The following is a 15,807-nucleotide window of genomic DNA, read 5'->3' on the forward strand; positions in this document are numbered from 1 at the left end:
TACCGCTCAACCACAAGTACAATTAGTACTCACATTCATGTTTCTGTGGCACATCTGTCTCCCCCCATTCGTCTTTGAGTTCCCCCAGGGGCATTCGGTCGGTTTCCCTGCTCCTACCCTTCTGCTCAGAGGCATTGCTGGGCTGCCCCTCTCCGTTTAGGCATTCAGGAGCAGAGCCTGGGTCTCCCTCACTACGATTCACCTTTGTGCCCTATTAGGGCTTTGCACAGAGGAGGCCCCATGAAAGCAGAGCCCCTTATATTGATGTAGTGTCCAGGGGCCGGCGGACCAGATGAGACTTGGGCACCTGGTTCCATTTCGGAGGTGGTAATCAGCTGCATCAATCAGTGGTTGTACTCTAAGGGACGCCTGTACCCCCTACTCCATCAGTTCACCAGTTGGACTGGCCTTTTTGTGTGGAACACCATGATTGGACCCACTTGACGGAAGTAGAGGTTTGGGGGAGAGAAGTGAGGTCCCCGTGGTGGCCAGAGTGTCTGATCTCGTGTGGCTACCTCCCCCACCACCATGCCCCTTCTTCCCAGGCGGGCCTTTGCAGAATGGGCAGCCCTCCGCAGAGATCCAAGAGGAAGTGGCCCTGACCAGCTTGGGCTCCGGCCCTGCGGCCACCAACAAACGCCACAGCTCGACTGATAAGATGCACTTCCCGAGGACCAGCCTGCAGCCCATCACCACCCTGGGTATGCTGCCTTGGCCACAACTGTCATAGTTTCATGATAGGCCTGTCTGGAGACTAGGTTAGGGCTGGTGGCTCTGACGTCCCTCAAACCCAGCACCTGGGAGCCGGGGGCGGGAAGCAGAGGGGAGATAAGTCCGCTGTGTCCCCAGCACCTGTATACGACTCACCGCCCCAGCTTTGGTCATTCGTGAGCAGTATTTACTTGGCATTTCCTTCAGATTGGCTGCCTTTAAAAACAAAACAAAATTAACGCAAGTTAGTGTTGTTCTAGGAAAAAATGTGAGAAATTATCGATTTGTGGTAGTTACATTTTTTCTGCATATAAGTTAAATTAATACATGTAACTATTAACGTGTTTATCAAGAGCCACCTAAAGTTCTCATAGAAGCCATCCTTTGGAAAATGCTGGATATTAATTCCAGCCTTTCGTTTTACTGTTGGAGACTGTGAAGCCCAGGGTGGGGTGGGGAGTGGTCTGCTCAGGGTCACCCAGCAGGTGGGTGGGGTGCAGCGAAGACTCCCCTCTGTGTGACACAGAGAGGCAAGGTACCCTCCCGAGTCAGGAGTGTCCCTGTTGGGGTGAGGGTAGCTGGCTGACCCCGACCTGTACCCACAGGGAAGAGTGAGTTTGGGGAGGTGTTCCTGGCGAAGGCGCAGGGCTTGGAGGAGGGGGCGGCGGAGACCCTGGTGCTTGTGAAGAGCCTCCAGAGCCGAGACGAGCAACAGCAGCTGGACTTCCGGAGGGAGTTCGAGATGTTCGGGAAGCTGAACCATGCCAACGTGGTGCGGCTCCTGGGACTGTGCCGGGAAGCCGAGCCCCACTACATGGTGCTGGAGTACGTGGACCTGGTATGCTGGGGGTACCTGGGAGTCTCGGGCAGGGCAGTGCCCTGCCGGCAGGTGGGGGGGGGGCACCCTTGGAGCCCCATCTCCCGTGGTCTCAGCCTGCCTGCTCTTGCCGCCTGGAGACGCTCAGCTTCCTGCCCCCGCTCGCTCTCTGACACCTGTTGTTCCTTGACCGGTGCTCCTGCCTTCCTGTCTGCCAGCCCCGTGTCTGGGGGCCAGTCCCCCGTTCTTCCCAGCTTCTCACTCTGCGCACCACACGGATGCATCCCAGGTCTTCTTCCTTGCCTCGGGTTTTCTTTGGTTTGTCATTTTTCCTTCCCTGCAGGGCTCATCATCCCTTGAGAATAAACTTAGCAGACCCGGCTTTCCTTCCTCGAAATCCTTCCTGGCATCCCGTCCCATCTGGGGCCCCAGTGTTAGCCCCGGCACCAGCTTTCTCTTTCCATCTCAGCTCTCATGCCCTGAGCTGCCCCTTACTCTGAATTCCTCAATCCATCTAGGCCTTACTCCCTTGCTCCTCAAGCCGCTGCTTGTCACATCCCCCAGCTCGGCAGGAAGGAGGGGGAGCAATCCTTCTTGCCATTGGCAAGAGTTTATGACTACTTTATGTATGTTGTTTGCTGCTCCCTCAGTATATTTCTTAGATGATAAACCCCCTGAGGACAGGGGTTTCCTCCCAGGGGTCTGTGAGGGTTGGGATCTGTGTTTTCCTCTTGGTTCCCTGAGGGCAAGAGCCTTGTCACCTGCCTGTCTGGGGCTCTGCTGAGAGTAGGAATGGCAGTCCTGTCTTTCTGACCGAGGGAGCTTCTAGAAGCCATCTCCTATATGTTTTTTTAAATTCCCACTGGACTTCCCACCAAGGTAGGGGGGCTGGCTGGGGGGGGGGGTGGAGGGCCAGGGGTTCTCACCTGCCCAGGTAGGTGCTCTGGGAGCCCCTGCTTGGTTTGATGCTTTGGAGATAATGGAGATAATTTGACCTGACAGAGATGCTTGGCTTTTCCCTTAGGGAGACCTCAAACAGTTCCTGAGGATTTCCCAGAGCAAGGATGAAAAATTGAAGTCACAGCCCCTCAGCACCAAGCAGAAGGTGAGGACAGGGCGGGAGAGGTCCTCAAGGGTGGGCCAAGATCAAGGGCAGTCATAATGTTAGAGGTACAGCGGATGGAATGTTCCCTGAGGACCAGGCAGGACTTTACGTACGTTATCTCAACCATCACGATAGTCCTCCGAAACAGATGTCATTAGCCCCATTTTGCAGATAAAGAAACTGAGGTCTAGAGAGGTTAAGGGACTTGTCCCAGAGCACGTAGCCCCCTAATGCCTTTGTGTTGCTGCAGTGCCTCCATTTGGAAGGGCTGCTCTTCGCCCTTGCTGCTGGAGCAGGACGTCTGCCCCCTGCAGTGAGCGCTGGGCTGGGGCAGCCCAGGTGTCGAGGGACGGGCAGGGCAGGATGTGGCTCTGAGAGTGTTTCACCAGCCTCTGAGCTGGAAGACTCTGCTTTGAAAGGGCTGCTCATGTTTGACCCACTGTGGTTTTCACACTCTCCGTCTCACTTGGGCTTTGGGCTGCCCAGCCTTTCCTTCCAGTTCTCCTCCCGCCTTCTGGGCACAGATCCCTGGCTGGGGCCCCACGGTGGAGCAGACCTGGCTTGAAACAGCGAGGAAGGGAAAGCTTGCCTACTACCCTCTGCCCACCTCAGACGATACTTTTGTGGCCCAGTTCTTCCTGCCCACAGCCTCCTTCCCTCCCCTCTGAAATGGGTCTGCCTCCTTCTCTGGGATTGGGCGTCCTACTACCAAGCTGACAGCAGAGTCACCTCAGAGACCAGTCACAGCTCAGGGCAGGTAGGCAGCGACTACCTGAATCTTTGCTTGCGCCTTGTAGGCCGACCCAGGTCACAGATTCTGGGGGTAGGCCAGAAAGGCATGGCTGGTTGATAAGTCAGGCGAGTGGGACCCTGGTCACCCCTGGTCTCTCTGGGGAAGTCGCTCTGTGCCCCTCAGGCTGACTTTCTCATAATTATAGGTGAATTTACTGTAGCCCACACAGGACAAGTGACCTGGCCCCACATTGCCCACAGCTGGCCTCCTGACGCCAGGCCCCTGCCTCCATCCCCATGAAGCTGCAGCAACTGTCTGCAGTGGCTGTGGATGGAAGGACAGGATGTGTTCCTGTCCCTAAGTAGGATGTCAGGACCCCAGAGTTTACAAATCAGGACATGCAAGGAGCCCGTGAATCTACTGAGCCGGTCATGGCTGTAAGGGCCCTTGCAGTTGCAAAGTGGAAACTGCCAGGCATCCTTGGGGCATTCAGGATCTAGTGGGGGAGCTTGGGACAGTGACTATGGCATGTACCTTGCACACTTCAGGGATGACACGGAAAGTGAGTGAGAGACAGAAATTAGGAGACATCGAAGACCTCCATGTCCTTTAGGTGGACAGACGGTGTGGTTAACAAAGAAGGTTGCCTGGTCGAAAAAGCAATTTGAGTTCAGTTCTCAAGGAGAGGAAGTAGTTGAATGGCAGGAAGGGGATGGCTTCAGGAAAGAGGGGAGTCAGGTAGGTTTCTTTGGGACCAGGACGTAGGCAGGCAGACAGGAAGTCATTTACCTCTGTCACATGACCTGAAGGACTTGTTTTGGCTGAAAGTCATTACTACCTGTGCTAAAGGTCTGTCCCCCATTTTTCTCCCCTAGCATCTTAAATCTGATGGGGGAGCTTTAGTAAGTTGGGTTCTGCACACTCTTAGGACAATACTCTGCATCAGATGGAAGTGGGGTTTGTGTAAAATAAAAAAATGCAGGTTTCTAGAGGGAATTGGAATATCTAAGGATGGAGTCTGAGGACCTGCATTTTTCAAACAGGCTCTCCAGCTGATTTTTTTAAATTAATTAATTAATTTATTTGAGAGAGAGAGCGAGAAAACACAAGCAGGGGGAGCAAGCAGAGGGAGAGGGAGAAGCAGGCTCCCCGTTGAGCAGGGACCTGATGTGGGGCTCAATCCCAGGACCCTGGGATCATGACCCGAGCTGAAGTCAGATGCTTAGCTGACTGAGCCACCCAGGCACCCCTAAAGTTACACTTTCAAAATACTGTATTTGATGCACTTGATGTTTTCTAGCTTATTTTTTTTAACTCACTAAATTGATTTTGAGACACATGTGGGTCTTGATCAGTAACTTGAAATATACTGCTTTTTGGGGATTCCATGAAAATGAAACTTAGTAGGAAAGATACACTAAAATCATAGATATTTTCTTGTATTAATAGTGAGCTGTTATATCACTTTATATTCCTAGGATTCTAGGGGGATGGAAGGAGGAAGAGTTAGTTTGTGAGGGGAGGTGGGATGGTAGGAGGGGTGCCCCCTGGTCGAGTAGAATTGGAACGAGAGTGCCTAGCTGCTATGGGTGGGCCGTGGGAAGTCCCGGGAGAATTTCAGGACAGCAGCGGGATAGTGGCAGAAATCAGACACGGGCCCTGGGTGTTGGCATAATTAGAGGTAATGCGTGTTTGAGTAGCTGATGAGATGATGGAGATTTTGAAGTCCGGTAGCTGTAACCTGTGACTTGTCTGTGGGTCCCGGCAAGCTAAGGACAGGACAAGGAGCAGGGTCAGCTTTGCACGCCTCAAGGACAGTGGTGTGTGTGGTCAGATGCCGTAGGGTGAGAATAGCAACGGTGTCACACAGGTTAGCCAGAACGTGGGCAAGCCCTGAGACTGGCATGGTGGAAGGGATGGGGTGGGTCTGGCTTTCCCAAAGAGCAGGCCCTTACGATGGTATGTGAAAATGAATCCTGTGGCCGTCTGATGGCATCTTACCCAGCAGTAATTGGCCAGGGTCTAACAATTCCCTTTTACTGTCTGCACTTAGCCTGTGTTTCCAGAAGCACTGCTCCTCTGGAAAGATAGCAAGTTAGTCACTATGCCAAGTCCACTCTCTTCTGTTTCCCTTGACTAGCAGCGGACTGTTGAGCTAATGAGCCAGAACAGAGAGAGCAGGCTGAGGGGAATGGCAAGTCCAGTGAGGGCACATTGCAGAAGGCTTTGTCCCTTACAGATAACCTGCCAAGGCTGGACAGTGCCCTGCAGTTTTGAAGCCTGAAGTAGAGTCCATCTGTTCATGATATGACCACTTCCGTGGTCATCTGGCCCTTTGACCACCATTGGCATGTGGGGCATTCTGAGGATGGCAGTCTGTGGGCGATTTGGGGAGTGTGGTGGCCTCTACTTTTCCGTGGAGACACGGTGGCGGCGGGGGGCGGGGGGGGAGGCGGTGGGTTCTGTACCCAGGGGGAATCCGTCATCCTGGTGGACCTGTTCACCTGACCTCTTCTTAAACCCTCATCGCTGATTTTACATGTTTGGTTGGAAGCTGTCTGGAGATTTTGTGTCTTCACTTAAGATAAGGAAAATACACCAAGAAGATGAGATCCTTTCCCAATTCCCGATGGTGTCCTTTGTTTGGCACCTCGGCATATGCAGTGTCAGCCAAGATGTTGGGTATGTAGATAGGTCCTGTGTGGTGGTGGCTTGGATCAGCGGTTCTAGAGAATTTCTGGCCACGATGGAAATATTTTATAGCTGCTGCTGTCCAGGGTGGTAGTCACTAGCCTCATGTGGCTGCTGAGCATTTAGAATGTGGCTAGAGCTACTGAGGAACTGAATTTTTAATTTTATTAAGTTTTAATTCACTTAAGGAGTCACGCAGGGCGAGGGGCTACTGTTTTGAACAACATGGGTTTAGACCATTGTTTAATTTTTTTTCTGATGTTAAAGTAGAGTTTTAATGTAACTTTTTAACATGTTCTGCATTCAATTTGCTTTTTCCCCAAACCATTTCTTATGTATGACTTTTAAAATTTTTAAATTAAAAAGGAAATTTTTTTTTTTTTAAAGATTTTTAAATTTATTTTTTAGAGAGCGAGCGAGAAACAGCATGAGAGGGGAGCGGGTCAGAGGGAGAAGCAGGCTCCCCGCTGAGCCGGGAGCCCGATGTGGGACTCGATCCCAGGACCCTGGGATCATCACCTGAGCCGAAGGCAGACGCTTAACCATCTGAGCCACCCAGGCGCCCTAAAAAGGAAATTTTTAAAAACTTATTTAAGTAATCTCTACACCCAATGCAGGACTCAAACTCATGAGCCCGAGATCAAGAGTCTCACGCTCTACCAGCTGAGCCAGCCAGGCGCCCCTATTTTCAGGTTTTTGAGGAACCTCCATACTGTTTTCCAGAATGGCTGCACCAGTTTACATTCCCACCACCAGTGCACGAGAGTTCCTTTTTCTCCATGCTCTTGCCAACATTTGTTATTTCTTGTCTTTTTGATATGAGCCATTCTGACTGGTATGAGCTGATATCTCACTGTGGTTTTGATTTGCATTTCCTTGATGGTCCGTGATGTTGAGCATCTTCTCATGTGTCTATTGGCCATCTGGATGTAGCCCATTATTTTAAAAACTTTTCTTGACTGAGACCCAGTTGCAAAAAAACATTTTGTATCAAAAGCCATCACATGCGTGTATATATATGTATTTTTTCAATGAAATATATATATATTTTAATGAAAACAGTTTTATGAATGATATTTGCCCTTACTAAGTATTATGTACTCTGATATTTTCTATTCCATGTAAGAGTTTTTATTGCTAGCTAAGATGACTGAATTGGTTTCATGACATACTAATAGGTTGTGACCACAGTTAGCAAACCACCAGTGGAGGCAGGGGCGTCCACAGGGATGTCACTGGCCAGTGCACACAGATTGAGATCTCTCTTTGGAGTGACCCCCACCTTGGTGTGCGGGCTTGGCTCCTCTGCCGGCCTTTCCGTGACCCTGGGAGCTAGGCCAGTGAAGCGGCTCAGAGCCAGCCAGGGATGCTAAAGGGTCCGTCTGTAGCTAGCACCCCACCCCCGGGCTTGCTGATGAGCAGACAGCCCTTCCTGTGCCCACATCACGCGATATGACCCAGGAGGGGTAGCTGCTGCATTGAGGAAAGAGCTAGGCTCTGGCATTGGGGGGTACAGAGCCTTGCATGGGACTGTGGGTAAAGCTGAGGATGGCCCCCACCCTACAGAGTGCAAGCAGGCGAGGCAGCCAGCCTTGCTCAGGGCTCGGCACACAGCAGATACTCAACACGTTCCTGTGCTCTTCTCTCTGATAGGGTGGTCTTGCATCAGCCCCCCTACCACTCCCATCCACTTGTTTGCGTTTTTTAACTTCAGGAGCATAGAAGCAGATTGACCAGGACGCCTGGGTGGCTCAGTCGTTTAAGCATCTGCCTTCGGCTCAGGTCATGATCCCAGGGTCCTGGGATCGAGTCCCACATTGGGCTCCCTGCTCAGCGGGGAGCCTGCTTCTCCCTCTGCCTACCACTCCCCCTGCTTCTGTGCTCACTCTCAAATAAACAAATAAAATCTTAAAAAAAAAAAAAAGATTGACCATAATCTTTGTAGCTCTTTTTTGTTTTTAAGATTTTCATTTATTTGGGAGAGAGAAAAAACGAGCGGGGTGGAGGGGGAGAGAGAGAGAGAGAGAGAAGCAGACTCCCCACTGAACAGGGAGCCTGACTCGAGGTTCGATCCCAGGACCCTGAGATCGTGACTGGAGCCAAAGGCAGACGCTCAACTGACTGAGCCACCCAGGCGCCGGGACCATAATCTTTGGTTAACCTATGAGCTACTGTCATTATTGGTCCACACATGGACTTTTACTTAGTGTTATTTTTTAATGTGTTTATTGGCCATTTGTGGGTGTGTGTGAGTGTGGGTGTGTGTTTGGTTAAGTTTTATTTTGATGTTTCAAGCTTAAAAGAGTTTAAGAATAGTTCAAGGAATTCCTACAAACCATTTATTAAGAGATTCAATTGTTTGCATTTTGCCCCATTGACTTTATCATTTTCTCTCCATTGATACATGGATATTAGTTTCATGCATTTTTTTTCCTGAACCACCTGAGATAAATTGGCAGCAGCCTTTAGACCTTTCACAATCGGATATATGTAAAGATTTTTTTTTTTTTTTTTTAATTTGAGACAGAGAGAATGAGAGACAGAGAGCATGAGAGGGAGGAGGGTCAGAGGGAGAAGCAGACTCCCCGCCGAGCAGGGAGCCCGATGCGGGACTCGATCCCGGGACTCCAGGATCATGACCTGAGCCGAAGGCAGTCGCTTAACCAACTGAGCCACCCAGGCGCCCCTCACAATCGGATATATGTAAAATGATATCACGGGGCCTTGATTATTATTTCCTTGCTGACATCGGTTACTGGCCACATTCTCATCTTCACCTCTCCATGATTTCATTAGGTGGGAGGTGACTTCTCCCTTATGGATCCTGAGAGTGATCCTGTATGCCAGGAGAAACACACAGCTGGCCAGTGACTTGTTAAATAATCTTCTCTAGGGACCTGTTTTCATTTGTTTGCTTTGTTTTTATATACAAGGAAATGCTTCAGATCACACACATCCCCAGTGGTTGTTCCCAAGGTTTGTCTATAAGGCGACAGAGGGGCCATGGATTTTTACAACCACTCTTGTGGCCTTCTGCTTTTCCCTGTGTGGCGTGGGCCATCTTCTCCCTGCTGGTGGCAACCCTCTGCGGATATGGTTCTCATCCCCCCTCTAGACTACCCTCTTGCTGAGAACCCTGTCCTACCATGCCTGCTATATTCCACCGGCATCCAGTGGTATACAGTGTGCATTAGATGCTCAATATTTGTTCAGTGCATTGATACATACTTTGAAAATGTTAATATAACTTAATCGTAATTCCATCTAACGTGTTACGTAATGTATTATAGGTGACATCATACACATGGCTCAACATTTTTTTTTTTAAAGATTTTATTTATTTATTTGAGACAGAAAGAGAGAGAGAGCACATGAGAGGGGTTAGGGTCAGAGGGAGAAGCAGACTCTCCGCCGAGCAGGGAGCCCGATGTGGGACTCGATCCAGGGACTCCAGGATCATGACCTGAGCCGAAGGCAGTCGCTTAAGCAACTGAGCCACCCGGGCATCCTGTTTCCCTACTTTTCTACTCTGTAGTCCCCAGTTCCTCTGCTTGGAGGCAGCCAGTCACGTGTGTTTGTACATTCCCACACACGCACACATGCGCGCACACACACACACACGTTTTGTTGTTTTTTTTAAACACAACTAGAAGAAAATTCATAATTTTGATGTAAAAAAGGAACAACCAATAAACATGTAAGCTATGATTACTGCCCAGTTATTTTTCTTTTTTTCTTTTCTCTCTTTTTAAAAAAGATTTATTTATTTTAGAGAGAGAGTGTGTGTGTGAGCATTGAGGAGAGAGGCAGAGGGAGAGGGAGAGAGAGAATTTCAAGCAGACTCCCTTTTGAGCTGAGCCCAAAGCAGGGCTGGACATGGAGCTCTGAGATCATGACCTGAGCCGAAACCAAGAGTCAGTCGCTTGACCAACTGAACCCCCCAGGCGCCCCCTGCCCAGTTATTTTTCACCCAACAAGGGGTTACTATGTGTTCTCCCTGCCCCCGTGCCATTTACCTAATCTAACACCTGCTGCGTGTCAGAGGGGTTCCAAGAGCTTAATTTCATTTTACCTCCGTTCTTCTAACAAGCCAGCGAGACAGGTGCTGTTAGTATCTGCATTTTACAGAGTAGGAAAGCGAGGCTGTTGTGTCTTTGCTTTGGGGTTTCCTGTGCATCCCACTGATGGCACCGAGACCTCACCGAGGGTTGTGCGAGGACGGTCGTCTTGATCTCTAGTCCTGGGCTGCTCTGACAGGCCCCTTTCTCGCTGCAGGTGGCACTGTGCACCCAGGTGGCCCTGGGTATGGAGCACCTGTCCAACAACCGCTTTGTGCACAAGGACCTGGCCACTCGAAACTGCCTGGTCAGCGCCCAGAGACAGGTGAAGGTGTCGGCCCTGGGGCTCAGCAAGGACGTGTACAACAGGTAGAAGGGCGTCGGTCGGGTGTGGCGAGGGGGTAGAAGGCGGATGGAGCTCGGGGGTGTGTGGGGAAGGGCTTCGAGTCTGCTTGGCCCAAAGCTGGAGGGCTTGGAGGGGAGAGAGCCTCCCCACCCTTCCTCCATAGGGGCAGCAGCCTTCCTAGCCAGTGGGCCCTGACGCTTATAAATTTTCTCTGGGGGCAGAACATTAACCTTTTTTTAAAAATAACTAGTCAAACTTTATAACAGTTTATGTGTAATTTAACTATTCATATGGTTCCCTCCGCAACTTGCTGAATTCGGTAATCGCCGTCTTGAAGCCCAAGACTTCAAGCTCAGCAGCCATGGCCAGAGATCGCTCTGGAACGCCTGCACACACCACACGGCCTCCCGGGGACTTCCCTGCGAGTCACCCCGGCTCTGAGTCACCACAGCTCTTGTCTGGCTGTTGCTTTAGTCGTAATCGGTTTATCGCCAGTCAAGCTCTTTAAGTTTTCTTTCCACTTAATGTGTTCTCGTTTTTTACATTTTGTTTTAAACAGAAAAATATATATGATTGTTAGCTTTTAAATCTACTAACATTGAGCCAAATTTTGATTCTTTTTTTTAAGATTTTATTTATTCAGGGGCGCCTGGGGCCCTGCTTGTGTTCCCTCTCTCGCTGTGTCCCTCTCTGTCAAATAAATAAATAAAATCATAAAAAGAAAAAAGATTTTATTTATTTACTTGAGAGAGGGGGAGAACACCCAGGCAGAGGGGGAGAGAAGCAGGCTGCCCGCTGAGCAGGGAGCCCGACGCGGGGCTCAATCCCAGGACCCTGGGATCATGACCTGAGCCGAAGGCAGACGCTTAACCGACTGAGCCACCCAAATAAATTTTGATTCTTAATGGAATTTTTAACCATCAGACCCCACATGGATGTCTCCAGATTTTCATCCAACGTACCCCCGTGCTCAGCATAAATGCTACCAGTTTTCTCTGAGTGCCTTGATGGAGAAAAGTTGGGTTCTAGCCTGGGTATGAGAGCCAGACCTGGGTTGAGGTAGGGGATCCCAGGCCATGTACCCCATTGCACCCTGTGAGGCATGGAGGCCCCGCCCCATGCCTGTGTGTGCTTCTCTCCTGCAGTGAGTACTACCACTTCCGCCAGGCCTGGGTACCGCTGCGCTGGATGTCCCCCGAGGCCATCCTGGAGGGCGATTTCTCCACCAAGTCTGACGTTTGGGCCTTTGGTGTGCTGATGTGGGAAGTGTTCACCCACGGAGAGATGCCCCATGGTGGACAGGCAGATGATGAAGTGCTGGCAGGTAGGCACTTTGTGTTTCCAAAGGACGGTTCTAGATGTTCTCCAGGTGCAGGGTCTGCTCAGGGTCCTGGGCCCCACGAAGCCCGCCTCACTTCCCAGGGCTGCTGTTAGCAGATGTACAGATATGGCTACTCCAGCTGAAATACTAATTAATACTTTTATACTGGTTGGTAAATAGTCCTTGACCCCAATGCCCAGTCCAGCCACTCTGATGCCTACCCATTGATCCCGCTTCGGTCCTCATGCATTGGCTGCCTCCTGTGGACCCTGCCCTCACCAGCCAAAGAGAGCTGGGGCCAGGGTCATGGGAGTCATCCTGTGATTGCAGGATACTTCCCATATGCCCCTTGAGTCGGTGCCCTCCCACCACTCACTGGCCCTCGCCCCTCACCCCGAATCGCCCTCCCGTGGCTGCTTGGGGAACTACAGAGTTGGACAGGTGGTGAAATGTTTTGACTAACGCTCCATCCACCATCTTTCCTGCAGATTTGCAGGCTGGGAAGGCTAGACTCCCACAGCCTGAGGGCTGCCCTTCCAAGCTGTACCGGCTGATGCAACGCTGCTGGGCCCTCAGCCCCAAGGACCGGCCTTCCTTCAGCGAGATCGCCAATACCTTGGGAGACAACCCCGCAGACAGCAAGCCGTGAGGAAGGAGCCCAGGCAGGCTGTGCCTCAGGATGGCGTGGGCAGGGGAGGACTTCTTCAGGGGCGCCCATAGCATGATGGGCAAGATCCCTTTCCTCCTTGGCCCTAGGGGCCCTGCCCTGGGAACACAGGCACTATTTAGGTCTGGGCAGGGCCTGGGCTTTCCTCCTCTTCCCCATCCTCAGCCCTTGGGCAGGCTGATTCAGACTCAGACTAAGTGACTAGGGCCTTGAGCTGGGCAGCATTCTCTGCCACCCCTTCCCCCATCAGGGACAGTGTGGGTGCCTCAGGTAACCCCAATATCTGACCTGGGTCTCCTCCCATTGACCAGGTCCAGTTCTGCCACTCACTTGCCAAGTTGGCCTAGGGAGGGCTAAGCTGGAGATGAGCTGGGTCTGAGGGGAGTTCCTTAATAATACTCAAGTTCCTGGATAGTTCTGGTCCCTGGGCCCACCTTGGGGTCTGCACCAGGATTACGGAGGATGCGCCAGTGAATCCTCACCCCATGGACTTGTGCACGCTGACCCAGACCCATGCCTCCTCCCCACCCTTCTCTCCTTTCCTCATCCTAAGTGCCTGGCAGATGAAGGAGTTTTCAGGAGCTTTTGACACTATATAACCCGCCCTTTTTGTATGCACCATGGGCGGCTTTTGTATGTACTTGCAGCGTGGGGTGGGGGGCATGGGAGGGAGGGGTGGACCCTGGAGAAGGTGGGGAGGGTGGGCCACCCCTGCCTCACACCTTTATTGTTGTTGTTTGTTCGTTTGTTTTGTTTTGTTTTTTTTTAACACTCGCTGCTCTCAATAAAGAAGCCTTTTTTACAACCTGCTTTCTGATGCTCATTCCCTCCCCTTGTCCATGCATAGTGTCCCTTCATCCCTCACTTATCAGAAGTGTCCATGTGCCATCATGAAATCTAGCAGTGTTTGGATGGGAATAACAAGTAGACACTGGCCTTTCTCTCCAGTTCGGGGAGCAGTTGAGAATATGGGCTCAGAGGACGCAAGACCACCTCTTGTCTGTGTGACCCTGTGTTGCTCTCTGACTGTCAACTACTTATTCTTTGCTGGCTGGCTTAATCCTCATGCTGGGGGGGCGGGGAGGTAGAAGGCAGGGAGGGGGGCAAGTTAGAGTAGGATTGGAGAAGAAGTTAATGACGGATTCGGGTGTCTGAATCCCTGTAGGACTCTCGCAGGGAGATAGAGCAGGTAGAACCAAGCAGAGAGGTGGTACGCGATGCCCCACCGATGCCCTTGTTGGGGGCAGTCAACTGGTTTGATTCTCAGCCCTTTCTTAGTTAGACCTGCTGTCATCAGTCACACTCTGCCTTATTCCAGGAGCGTCAGCCTGGTTTCCCATCCAAGAAAGAGTAATCCATAACTCAGTCTTAACTCTGAAATTGCTCCGGTTCCTTCTGTTACTCACCACACTTCTCAGTAATGGAAATAACAGCTAATAATTATTGGATACGTGCTTTATGCCAATGACTTTGCTCAGCACTTAACATGCATTATCTCATTTAATCTCTGTAACTACTCTAAAGCCAGATATTCTTGTTCCCATTTCTCTGATAAGGAAACTGAAGCTCAGGGTGGTCAGGTAGTGTCCCCAAGGTCGCACAGCTAGTAAGCGAGCCACTTACTTGTTGATACACAGTGTGTTCTATCCCTCAGATGTGTTGGGGTGAAAAAAAACCCAAGAACAATTTTTCTAGAACATTGCTTTTCAGAGTGTGGGTTGCAGCCAGTATTCAAAAAAGAATGAAACAGGGGCGCCTGGGTGGCTCAGTTGGTTAAGCGTCTGCCTTCAGCTCAGGTCATGTTCCTGGGGTCCTGGGATCGAGCCCTGCATAATAAGCCCCAAATCTAAGTTCTTGAAACAATTTAGTTTTGTCATTCGTGGATCTGCAGGTTGGTGAGGTTCAGCTGATGGTGGCCGGACCTGGCAGAGTTGAGCTGGGTTTGGCTCCGGGCTATAGGTCTAGTCTGGGTCTACTCTGCAGGCCCCAGAGCACGCTCTCCTGCAGGGGCAGTAACAGAAGGGGTCACGCCAGATCCCACATGGACATATATAACCATGAGTCTGTTAATGTTTTCTCATCCAAAGCAGGTCACATGTTGAAACCCAACATCAACACCAGTAGGAGGCACTGCAGAGTCACGTGGCAAAGGATTTGGAAGTCTAATTCCACCCACAGGGTGTGAAGAATTGGGGGCAGCGATCGAATTCACCATAAGCTGTGATGTAAAATGAGTTCCTACTGTGGGTTGTGCTCAGAAGTACTAGGAAGGTGCTACTCTAGAGGGTCAAGCAGTAACCCTCCTCCCACTCCTGGTCTTCCTTAACCACTAGGCCAAGGCTACACTGCTCGTCACATCTGCCTTTTCAGACTCTCCTCTCTTGCCTTTGGTGATGGTACACCATCTCCACCTTCTGCCTGCCTGCCCCAGAGCCAGCTGTTCTGGATCCTCTCCTTGGATTTGCTCTCCCCATGTGCTCACCCTCAGCAATCTCATCTCGCCTCATGTGACTTTAATTGGCCCTTCGGTGTGTATAGTTCCCCAGAGCATTAGCTCCGATTCTAGCTTCTGCCTCAAGCTGCAGACACGCACTCCCCATTTCCTACAGGACATTTCCCACTGCCTGCTTCCCGGGGTCCTCACTGAACTCTCTCTCACAGCCCTGCTTCTCCAGCCAGGTCCTCTTTTTCTATCAGTGGTACCGATTTGGGGGTGATAGTCACCCTTACTCCATCCATCGTGAGCCCTCCTCTCTGTGAACCCCCTTCCCTGTGCCGTCCGTCATTAAGATCCATTTATTCTACCTCTACCCTGTTTCTATCCTTGCTTAATTTTAAGAGAAAAAAATACATAAAAAATAGTAATGATCATGGAAGAAGTCAAATGGTACACACTTGTATAAAGCAAAAAAACCCACTCCTCTCTCTCCAACTTTACTCTCCAGTGGGAAGCACTAGTAGTGTCTGGAGTGTGGCTTTCCAGACTTTTCCTGGGCACACTGACTCAACGACCTCTTTTCTATTCTCTCTAATGCTGCCATCACCGTTGAGATCTCTTCTCCACAAAGAGTCCTTGTGTAAAGGTTAATTCCAAATGCAAATACTTTTTAGAGTGGTAGTTTTTGGTTTTCTTTTTTTTTTTTTTTTGTGATGGTCATTTTTTAAAGCAATCCTTAATTTTTGTTCTGGTATAACTTGGGTGATAAAAATCCAGAGAAAGAAAGAAAGGTCAAGGTGGGAATGGTGTGGTATCTGGGGCATCTGGCTGGAATTCTGATGCCCCTCTGGAGGTCCTTCATGGTCTGGGGTGGACATGAGCTCCCATCTTCCAGGGGGCTACTGTGAGACAGGCCTTATC

The 15,807-nt window shown here is 50.6% G+C and overlaps 1 protein-coding gene across 1 annotated transcript in view; it reads left to right on the forward strand.

Annotated features, from left to right (window-relative positions):
* PTK7 (protein tyrosine kinase 7 (inactive)) overlaps nucleotides 1-13,210 on the forward strand; it is a 61,002-nt gene extending 47,792 nt beyond the window's left edge. The window contains exons 15-20 of the mRNA XM_034990618.1: nucleotides 546-701; nucleotides 1,317-1,549; nucleotides 2,553-2,633; nucleotides 10,333-10,484; nucleotides 11,607-11,785; nucleotides 12,271-13,210. Of these exons, the coding sequence (XP_034846509.1) occupies nucleotides 546-701; nucleotides 1,317-1,549; nucleotides 2,553-2,633; nucleotides 10,333-10,484; nucleotides 11,607-11,785; nucleotides 12,271-12,431 (962 nt within the window). The 3' untranslated portion in view covers nucleotides 12,432-13,210. The remainder of the gene's footprint in view (nucleotides 1-545; nucleotides 702-1,316; nucleotides 1,550-2,552; nucleotides 2,634-10,332; nucleotides 10,485-11,606; nucleotides 11,786-12,270) is intronic.
* Nucleotides 13,211-15,807: the final 2,597 nt, after the last annotated feature.

This window comes from Mirounga leonina, unplaced genomic scaffold, assembly GCF_011800145.1.
Source record: "Mirounga leonina isolate KUSES-001 unplaced genomic scaffold, KU_Mleo_1.0 Mir_53, whole genome shotgun sequence".
NCBI classification, from domain to species: Eukaryota; Metazoa; Chordata; class Mammalia; order Carnivora; family Phocidae; genus Mirounga; species Mirounga leonina.